This window comes from Pundamilia nyererei, unplaced genomic scaffold (assembly GCF_000239375.1).
Source record: "Pundamilia nyererei isolate P.nyererei 1_Seehausen unplaced genomic scaffold, PunNye1.0 scaffold00119, whole genome shotgun sequence".
NCBI classification, from domain to species: domain Eukaryota; kingdom Metazoa; phylum Chordata; class Actinopteri; order Cichliformes; family Cichlidae; genus Pundamilia; species Pundamilia nyererei.
The window spans coordinates 169,030-180,074 of record NW_005187520.1 but is presented as its reverse complement, the minus strand read 5'-3'; the positions used below and the strand labels follow the sequence as shown (position 1 = coordinate 180,074).

Genomic DNA, 11,045 nt, shown 5'->3' with positions numbered 1-11,045 from the left:
ACACACACACACACACACATTTGTTTACCTGTCTTCATGGGCACTATAGCAATAGACTTGTCGCTTTCTTGGGACCATTACCTTCTACCAAAACCTAAAATTCAATCTGAGCCATAACTAAGTCTGGACCCTGCAGTGACCCTTTAAAGGTCTGTTTAAATGTGAAGACAAAATTTGGCATTATTTGGTCTTTTAAATGTCCTCAGAAAGTCTAAGACTCATATTACATCCCACATAAACACTTATACAAGCAAACACACACTTCCTGTTCAGAGCACTTACTGTACTGTGTTCCCATAGAATGTTCCAGATACTTTCAGAATCCTCTGGATGTGAATGTCTGTATTGTTCTCCTGCTAACGAATCAGTATTTAGACTGTAGAGAAACAAAACCTGACTCCACCCTCAATCCCCTAAAATAACCTTCTATTGGTCAGTAAGTGGCATCATTGCTGTATCTGCAATGGCATACGCAATTTTCATTGTTTGTTTTTAAGAAAAGTTTGAGAAACAAAGGGGATAAAGGTTATTTATGTTTTTTTGAATTTACAATTTATGCACTTTTTTTAAAGAGATACATTCATTTCATTCTCTATATTACAAATATTTAACACTGTAGTGAAAACGATACAATTATATTTTTATTTTCAGCCCCGGAGCCTGTCTCTGAGATAACTGTTTCAAATGGCGGCAAGTCTGATGCTCTGCAGGTATCGTGGCGTCCTGTGTCAGGAGTCGTGGACAGCTACCTGGTCTGCCTTGAGGAGAGGAAGGGAATTTCTAAACATAAATTTGTTGTGTCCCACTCCTCACCACCTGAGTGCTCATTCAGGTCGCTGGAGGCTGGCAGGCTTTACTCGGTGGTCATAAAAACAAGGAGTGGCGACCTGGAGACTTCCGCCACCGTCCTAGCTCGAACGCGTAAGAATCCAGTCCTTTTAAAGTCTTATATTTGTCTGAGTTTATGTTTATTTTACCATCTACCAGTTTTGTTTATACTTAAGTTAAAACATCTCTGTTGCTTTGTCTTTTGTTCCATTTTGCAGAACCAGCCACTGTGCAAAATCCAATAGCTGTTCACTCTGGAAGAGACAACTTCCTCAAGGTATATCTGTGTAACAAGAATAACATTTAATTTAATGTGGTGTTACTGTTGCAGTTTTTTACTTGTTTTATTTGTTTTTTTTAAAGCTCTCTTAGTGAAATGATCACCTAAGTGGTCTACATCTCAGAAAAAGACAACTTTCGGGGATATTTGAATGTTTGTTTTTTTTTTTTTGATAGTCCAAAAACGATTTTACTTCTGAACCTGTGTTGCGACTTCAGGCTCTGAGAGACTAAATTATGGATTTGTTAAGAGGAATTAAGTCGCAAAAGTGTCATTTTTTTGACAAGACACAAAAGTAGATTAAAAGGAAATTTCTCACTACTTTAAATTACCCTCAAATAATGTATTGGGATTTCTGTATAAACTATATATTTTTAATTAAATGTTTCATGTTTTTAAGACACTTTAATCTTACACATAACAAAAGAGTCACAGCCAAAATTAATGTGGGGCTTATCTGTTTTAAGGCTGAATAATCATCAAAACAAATATTTCTAGGTGGCTTAATTGAGAACAAATTAGCACCCATTACACAAACCGTTACAGCTAAAACAGGAGTGGCTGTTGTCTGCAAAACAGGTGGCACACTTTATTCATGTCGGGATTACAGCTGTAATAGATGTGGCTGTCATCTACATAACATTGATGATGTGCACTACTCTAACATGCCTGAGCACATATGTATTAAAAATAAAAATGAGCTAAGTACCAAGCCCTGAGGAACCCCACCATCAGCTTTGAACTAGAGCACCTGGTCTCGCCATAACTAGGTTTAGTTAACTTGGGTGAAGGAGTTATCAAACGTACAAATAAGAGTAAAGCTAGAACCAACAGAGAGTCATAAAGCTGATTGATTGATTCTTTAAATTTTTAAATATTACTATGTGATCATATTGTGTCATACTTTCAGGTGTACTGGCGCCAAGCGGCTGGGGTTCTCGACCGCTACGTGGTTCTGATCCGTTACAATCACACCGTGCTGCAGAATAAGAGTGTCTCAGCAGGACACAACGAGTGCGTCTTCTCATCTCTGACATCGGGTAGACTCTACACTGTCACTGTGGAAACCTGGAGTGGAGACTATGTCAGCAGCATCTCCACTGATGGACGCACCTGTGAGTGAGAGATAACGTGAAAAATGACCTAACATGGTAATATTACAGAAAAGTTCTTTTTGTGTGTGTTATTTCTCCTGATTGGGATGAATTTTGTATTTTAGTTCCTGCAGCTGTTCAGAATCTGTTACTCAGCAATGCAGGAACCGACAAGTTGAACATCACCTGGAGCCCTGCCCCTGGAGACGTGGATTACTATGAGGTGTGCTTCACAAAACTTTGTTTAAAAAATATTTAGTAATTCATAGACAAACACCTGAACACCGGTCTAAATAATCAGTATCAGCTATAATGTGTTGTAATTCAGATATTACTGAGGGAATTTAAAAATATGATCGAGTAAGCAGGTACTTTAAGTATGTTTAATAGGGTTATGGTTAAAATAACTATACTATAATTACTTAAAAATTGCGGAGTAAGTGAAGTATTCTAAGTGCATTTTCCCACTGATATGATTTAACAATGTTAAAATGTATCATCAAACATGAATTGAACCCCTGTTTCCCAGAGGATGAACTCATCTCACTGCACCACTTCCTGTACCCCCAGGTCACTCTGCTCTTCAACGATTCTCGAGTATTCCCTCCGGTCACGCTGGGTGGTGAGGTGCGACAACACCGGCTGACCTCTTTGACGCCTGGGCGGCTTTATAAGATTGTGGTGGCGACATTCAGTGGATCATATCAGAGAGCAGAGTTCATTGAGGGGCGAACAGGTTAGAAATGCAGAGTATATGTTCACAGCTTCACTGCAAGCATCTTGGGTTGAAGTTTAGTAAATCCATCTCGTCTTCAGTTCCCAGAGCTGTAGGAAACCTCCACCTGGTTCCACAACCTGGTCTGACTGACTCTGTTGCTGGACTTTTGGCTTCCTGGATGCCTGGCGAAGGAGACCTGGACATGTACATTGTGTCCCTGTTGACCGTGGTAAGTTAATACCAAAGACACCTCGCCACATGATTTGTTTAACCCCTTTTTTGATTCCAACTTCAACTGCAATTCATAAAAATGCATCTGATATGAAACACTGCAAGTTTCACACTTATCATAAACATATTAGTTTGAAATGTATACAGTTGGATGGAATAATAGGTTCAGTGTGATTTTGTACCTGTTCTGTATAAGTATAATATAATGGAAATGTTTTTATTTGTATAAAAAAACACAACAAAGCACGAGATGACAGTTCAGGGTGTGGTATATAACTCAGACAGGAAATCAACATTCTGCTGTAAAAATTGCTTTAATAACAAACATGGGCCTGGGTGTAGGGATAATTGTGCTAAAGGACAGTACGAGGCAAACATTCCCAGCATGAGTACACCCTAGTTTGAGCTCAAAACATTCAGCAGTCATATGAACTCATAATTTAAATTAAATGTATTAAAAATTAAAGACATCTAAAAATGTGTGTACTTTCAGTTCCACACCAACACGAGCAGCTCATGTACGCATTGGGTCGACTGATGAATGGGCAGTGTTGGGAAGGTTACTTTTAAAATGTATTCCATTACAGAATACAGAATACATGCCCCAAAATGTATTCTGTAACGTATTCCGTTCCGTTACTCAATGACAGTAACGTATTCTGAATACTTTGGATTACAGTGTGTGAATGTGTGGATGACTGGATATGTAAAGCGCTTTGGGGTCCTTAGGGACTAGTAAAGCGCTATATAAATACAGGCCATTTACTATTTAATCTATTATCATGCTTTTTACAACAACGTGAATGTACTATTGCTGTGTGATTTATTACTATTACTGAAGGTCCGCGACTCCGAACTGTAGTAAAGGGACCTCTGACTAATACGGCGGGGTCCCTGTCGGCTCGTAGCCGAAAAATAGCTTTACTTTGTTGTGTGGGTCAACTTTTCTTGCGAGAGACTAGAGAGAGGCGTTAAAAGACTGCTCCAATGGAACTTATTGTTTTCGGAGGAAAACACGAACACGGTGTACAGTCGAGTCCTAATAGCTTACTTACAACTGGGCTTGTCAGGCACTCTTCTTGGCTGAAGTGGTTATTATTATATTTACATGCTTCCAGCTCCCGTTTTTCCTCGATGATAACTCGTACCTTTCCACTCCCCTTTTTCTCCCTCCTCGCGCTCACAGACACATAACGTGTATGGCAGTCCATTCTCCCTGCAACACGGACTACACTGCCCATGATGCTACATTCTTTAGAGCTATGCTTGTAGCATTCTGCCTGTTAGCTTAGCACAACAACAACAACAGCGAAAAGGCGCTCTCTCACCCAGGAAACACACAGTCGCAGAGAGAGAGAGAGAGCGTGGCACCGTAACCATGGCAACCGTAACGCTGCCGCCTGGAACAACAGAACGTAGCTGTCAAACAAAACCCAAACAGTCCTGACCCGTGACAAAAAGAAACAGGAAAGTACCGCAGTGTAATCCATTTATTTCAACAAAGTAACTGTATTCTGAATACCACCTTTTTAAACGCTAACTTTAACGGAATACAGTTACTCATATTTTGTATTTTAAATACGTAACGGCGGTACATGTATTCCGTTACTCCCCAACACTGTGAATAGGTGATGTTCAGACCGTATAATGAAGGGATGCGGAGGTGGTGGAGTAACAGACGACTTAAGACTTCTCTCTCAACTTTCTGTCTTTAGGACGGAGTCATTATCGACACTCGTCCTGTTCCCAAACATGTCACCACCCTGGACTTTTTAGAGCTGACCCCAGGTCACCTTTACACCATCACTGTCCAATCGATGAGTGGGAAGCTAAGCAATAGCAACACAGCCACAGGCAGGACAGGTAAGGCACCTGACAGATTATTAGAGTTTTGTCATTTAGATCAGTGCAGACTGAACATAGGTAAATTCTCTCCTTCACCACAGCTCCAGCCAGAGTCACAGCCCTCCAGGCTGATAATGATCACACCACCCACAGCCTCACCGTCAGCTGGGAGCAACCAGTGGGCGCATATGACAGCTACAGCCTGCAGCTGCTGGACGAGGCCGGCATTGTGGTGATCAATAGAACGGTCGCAGCCGAGAGTCGAAGCAAGCTTCTGGAAGGTCTGACGTCAGGGAAGTGGTATCGCGTGAGGGTCGTAACGCTGAGTGGTGGCGTGCCGTCACTGGAGGCAAGCGCAGAGGGGCAAACACGTAAGTCGCAATTTAGAAGTTTTTACTAAGAGGACGGATCGTTAATGACGTATAAAACTAGTTATGATACAACTATGACTCTTCTGCTACATGTTTTTTTTTTTTTTAAGTGTTGAAACCCTGCAGTTTCTGTGACATCCACTAGAGGCTCCAGCAGTCATTCAGGCCCCATAGACTCCCATGTCAAAAGAAGTATTTTCACTAAAGAACCTCCTGAAAGAACCTCCTGTAAATGCACACTTTGACCCAAGGTGAATCCTTTCTTCTTCAGGTCCCGCTGCCGTCAGTAATCTATTGGTCATTTCAGCCAACACCTCCTCTCTCTCCTTCTCTTGGCGTCCATCTGATGGCCATGTTGACATCTATGACCTGACTCTGTACAGCATCTCTGAGGGGACCACCAATCACAGGCAGGGCTCTCCTGGGAGCAGGAGGGATCATCACACGGTGGGATCAACATTCACATGTTTCCTGATGTTCATGCTAAGCTAAGTTTCTAAGCTAAGTTCTTGCTAAGTTTCATCGTGTTAATGTGCGCTGTGTGTTCTTCAGAATGCAGGTGAACAGGTGGACCTGCAGAAGGTGGGCTCGGCTGCAGACAGCTGTGTGTTCTCTGGGCTGAGAGCAGGCAGTCTGTACAAGCTGCAGGTGGTGAGCTGGAGCAGAGACATGAGCAGCGAATCATCTGTGCTGGCCAGAACCGGTCAGTCAGTGCTGTTGTATGGATACAAACATCACAGCCATCGCTTAGCCTTCATTTCATTCTGTCCTCATCTTTTCTCACCTTCAAGATATTTTTTCCACGTTCTCGGCATTTAGTCAGATAGTTTCTCCTCTTCCATCTTTCCTTGCTATTTTCTTAAATTTTTCTTCTTTCTGTTTCTTCTCATTTCACTTACCTCAGTCACATTGTTAAAATGTCTTCTTCCTTTTTGTCCCCCCTCTGCTCTGCAGTCCCGTCTCCAGTCTCATCTCTACAGGTGGAGAGTTCAGGATGGACGGACAGACTGGGAGTCAGCTGGCACCATGGAGAGGGAAGCTTTAGCAGTTATGAGGTAAATGTATCTCTGTGATATCTGCAGTTAAACTGTTGCAAACATGACCTCCTCCTTCAGTCCACAAAAAAATAAATCCCACTAGCCATGTTTTGCAGAGTTCGGTCTTTATGGTTTAGAATTAAAATTCCTCCCCGTGACTCTCCAATTTTAAAACAGAAGAAATTTCAGTGGAGTTCTCAATTAGAATCTCATGCTGATTTGTTTGTTTCCCTGTTACGTAAGGTGGTGTTGTACGATGTTTCTGGATCCATCCTGGGAGCCCAGACTCTTGGTGCGGAGCACACAAGTCACACCTTCACTGCGCTGGTCCCTGGTAGACTGTACCGTGCTGAGGTTATCACGCATAGTGGAGATTTGACCAATAATGTTTCAGCATTTGGGCGCACCTGTGAGTGAAATGAAAATACACACAAGCACATTTTTTTGATGTAGTTTAAATGCCAAATTATTTTGATTACTTTTTTTTCCCCAGCTCCCCAACAGCCTGCCCACCTGTCCGTCAAACAAGGCCCAAGCAATGACACAATAGAGCTGTTGTGGGCTGTTCCCACCAAAGGAGACTACAGTAACTTCAGTCTGCAGTGGACTCCTCCTGATCAGCTGACGGTCACACAAACCCATCTGACCAGCTGCATTGTGGGCGGGATGTTTCCAGGGCGAGAGTACAACTTCACTCTGATGACTACTAGTGGGGGCGGAGCCAAAGGTGGACCAACAGTCAGGAGCCAGCCAATCCAGAGGAACATAAGAACAAGTAGGGGGAACCTAAAGGAAGAAAAATAAATCAATTACTACTGTGCGAGTATTTAATCAGACATATTTATACTGACCTTACTCTCTTAATATTTCCTGTTAGTGGAAAATTTTTCTGCATATTAATTTTGGCATGTTTCTTGCATTTTCTGTTAATCAGATCAGGATTAATCAACCTCTGACCGCACATTTGACAATCTTTATGGTTTTATTTATGTTTATAGATAATTTGAGCAAACATCAAAAAATACTATCAGCTTACAAGAAGAGGATCCAAAGCTTTAAAAGCATTTTACAAACCAGCTGCATTTATGATTTTATTCCACTTGATGGCAGCACAACAGAGGCTCTGAGTCTCTCTGTGGAGTTAAATCCATTTTTAATCCTATCCTGCTTGTCCAGAGGGTTTTTGGCTGCAGGGACTGAAACCATCAGGGAGAGGAATAAAAAATATCCAGGTCACATATATTTAAATAAATCTGACCCAGTTTCTCTTCACAGCTTCCTTTTTTAATTTCCAGCAGACGAAGTGACGAAGTATTTAACACATTTATAGATACCCACAGAGAAGCCCTTATTTTGAGTTCACTCAGACAGGAAGTACAAAATTAAAAGCTAGATCTGTACATGGCCAAAAGTTCCCTGTGTATCATTAGAAGAGTAACGACGACTTAAAGGAAAAGGCTCAAAAAATCCCTCTGAAAAACAACTGAATGCAAGTAATGTCTGTTTATCAGAGGTATGTTGTATTCATTCTTCACTGAATACAGACCCAGGCGAGTGCACCCCAAAGCCCGAAAACTATTTTTACAACCAAAAAGCAGAGTATCAATCCATCTTTAAATGTTTAAAGATGATAACGGACCAGCTTGAAGCTTTTGTTATTACCTTTAATCGTTTGCCATTATTTTTAACATTTCAAAAAGGCTTGGAGGACATTGATAGACGCTGTCTCTACATGTAACCTGTGTACACTTTCACTGAATCATGGATTCATATTGATTTAAGTTATAATGACTATATGGACAAGAGATATTTTATTTTGTATTCTTATGGTCACAGTTATAATCAGACCTATCATTGATTAATCATTTACCATTGTTGAATCAGTTGACAGAATAATCTTTGAATTATATCTATGTTAATCTGAGCAGATATTAATCGATACAGATTATCATAACTTTAATCAGTCTATTGTTGTTCTGTATTATTCTTTCTATCTGCTTAAGCTGTTGTCCATTAGTGTATTTACACCACTCGATCTGGTGGGTCCAGCAGGGCCTGTTCCAGTCACTTGGACATATTCAGGCGAATAACAACATGCACATAGTTATGTAAAACACGCACGTTCACACACACACTAACTAAGGACAGGGAGGTCGTCTTAGGACAGTCTCTCTTTGTACATACTTTCACAAAACTGCACAACACAATACACACTTGTTTTTCTCTAAAGTAGCAGTTGATGTCTATATAAGGAGAACTTTTTGAGTGTGGGGAACGGTTATCATTTCCAGTAAGATCTTACTGTAACGTCATCAGGGTAATATAAGGATGGGGAGCGGTCCATTCGCAGAAGATTGTATTGCAAGTTTTCTTCCCACACTGAAAGTGTGTAAAATAAAGATCACTATTTTTGACACCTACCCGGACTCAGCCTGCTTTCTTCTCTTACCCAAATCGAATGAATTTCAACAACTACTAACCGTTAAACTGCATGAAATAACCAATCAAAAACTGGTCAGCAGAAATGAGCACAAATGAAATAAGAATGAATTAATCTCAGCAAAATATTCACTTATTTGGTTTGGCTAATGTAAGAGGGGGCGGAGCACATGTCTTATACTCCACCTATCCACCAGGGGGCAACCTAGATATTTTTACTTTGTTAAAGGGCAGTCAGATTAGTGCTGATTTTATCTATTTATCTGTTGTACTCACAGGAGTTTTAATCCAAATAATTTTGTAGTACAATAATTATGTCATAATTAGCTTATGTTTACAGATCAAAGGCCCTTATTTTCACCTCTTGAATACAAAAGTTCCATCTTATTTTTCTATCTTCTGTCTGCTCCCAGCCCAAAAAATGACAAATGTGTTGTCCTTTGCCTCTGTCTTTGTCCTCAGGAACATTCATCATCTCTTAAAGAGTGATTTTATCATCTGATCAGGAAAAATAAATGGGGACTTTCGCAGCAGCAGACTTGTCGCTCTCTGTTTTGAAAAAATAAACACCACAAGGAATTTATTTTACTCATGAAGGTCAAACTTGAAAATAAGCAAAGTGAGAAACAGAAAGTTCATTGGACTTGTTCTTTTTGTCTCCTTTTGTCACTTTTCATTCATCATCTTTCTTCTCATGTTGTCTTCATTTTTTCTATACTTCTTCCCTCTCCTTGTGTCCTTATCTCCTCTTTTCTAGGTCCATCTTCTCTAAAGTCCATCCACTGCTTCCCTCTCTCCTCTTCCTCCCTCTCTTGCTCCTGGTCACCTCCACACGCTGACTTTGACTCTTACGAGGTTGAGTGTCGGCGCTACGATGACCGGGAGCTGATCTCAGCATTGAAGCTAGTGGGAGGCGTCACAGCGGTGACACTGGACCACTTGGAGCCATACAGGAAATACTCTGTGACGGTCAGAGTATCATCAGCCGGACAGACGAGCCCGCCGGTGACACACACCACCGTCACTATGATCGACCGTGAGTTTAAGCACACACTTACAAGGATCTTCATTTACATAAGGCAGTCTCAGGCACCTAACCTGGACCTAATCCTTTTTGACCTGAGCCCTGAACTAAGACCCTTTAAGCATGTGAGGACTGACCCAGAACAGTCCTCACTTTTCATTAAATTTCATTGGTCCTCATATTGATAGATAGACAAGCATACATACACACACCAATATTCCCCTCAGGTAAAGTGTTGGATTTGGTTGTTTAAATAAAACCTCAGTTTAAGTAGGACTGCTCACCTGGGAAACAAAGAGGGAACTGAAGACTGACTTTACTCCAAGTTTGTGCATAGTCAGTTTTCTTTACCTGTTTCAGTGGCATTATACTATTCTATACTTTTCTGAACTAATTCCTTAAAAACGCTCAAATGTTTTTAACTTGTAGTTAAGCTTTATGTCCACTGCCATCTTGGGTTTCTGTAGCCAAACACAATCACATTTGGAGGAGCGGGTGGAATGCTAAGGCGGGATTCAGTGTTCAATGTTTGACTTTACTGCTGTGATTGACACATCAACAATAACCAGTAATCACATGGCAAGCTAGAAATACTCAATTAGCAGTTACCATGAGTCAAACTAGCAGCCCATGACTAACTTAAAGCAACATAAAGCAGCTCTTGTGAACAGATTTCTCCTTACTTGAAAGTCCAAGAAAAGCGTCCAGCAGACATTTTTTTTTACATCACTGACTTTGGCACAGCTGCCCGTCAGCTGTCCACCCATAATTCACTCCCAGATTGTGGTTCACATTTTAGGGAACTCGCCATGAGTTTTTTCACTAATAACATTAAGGTTTAAGGTCACGTTTGTCATTTTACAAGCAAACTAAATTGTGATTGATTGTTCACTCACTCTAAAACCCAGCTCTTATTTGAATAAGCCAACTTCATGACTTCATGATCCTGTCATGGGTGCCCGAGAGAAACAGAAGGGATCTGACTCGACATCATCTGGTTTTCCGTGTTTGCTGTCAAACCCATTTGTTTCTGCTGTATATGTATGTAGCTATACCTTACACTGAATTGGAACTAAAAGGCGTTATCTTTAATTTATTAAGGGTCTAAAACCTCTAAATAGCACACTTCCTCCTATGATTCTATCTAACTAGGCCGAGTTTGAACATCTGGTGCAGTC

General features: G+C 40.9%; 1 protein-coding gene across 1 annotated transcript in view; it reads left to right on the top strand.

The window, feature by feature from the left end:
• The window catches only part of LOC102200310 (receptor-type tyrosine-protein phosphatase beta-like), a 37,574-nt gene that overhangs the window by 14,151 nt on the left and 12,378 nt on the right, over positions 1-11,045 (top strand). The window contains exons 11-24 of the mRNA XM_005742273.1: positions 652-921; positions 1,047-1,105; positions 2,019-2,223; positions 2,328-2,425; positions 2,773-2,938; positions 3,019-3,149; positions 4,867-5,014; positions 5,098-5,367; positions 5,639-5,814; positions 5,920-6,070; positions 6,322-6,422; positions 6,648-6,813; positions 6,898-7,179; positions 9,601-9,879. Of these exons, the coding sequence (XP_005742330.1) occupies positions 652-921; positions 1,047-1,105; positions 2,019-2,223; positions 2,328-2,425; positions 2,773-2,938; positions 3,019-3,149; positions 4,867-5,014; positions 5,098-5,367; positions 5,639-5,814; positions 5,920-6,070; positions 6,322-6,422; positions 6,648-6,813; positions 6,898-7,179; positions 9,601-9,879 (2,502 nt within the window). The remainder of the gene's footprint in view (positions 1-651; positions 922-1,046; positions 1,106-2,018; positions 2,224-2,327; positions 2,426-2,772; positions 2,939-3,018; positions 3,150-4,866; positions 5,015-5,097; positions 5,368-5,638; positions 5,815-5,919; positions 6,071-6,321; positions 6,423-6,647; positions 6,814-6,897; positions 7,180-9,600; positions 9,880-11,045) is intronic.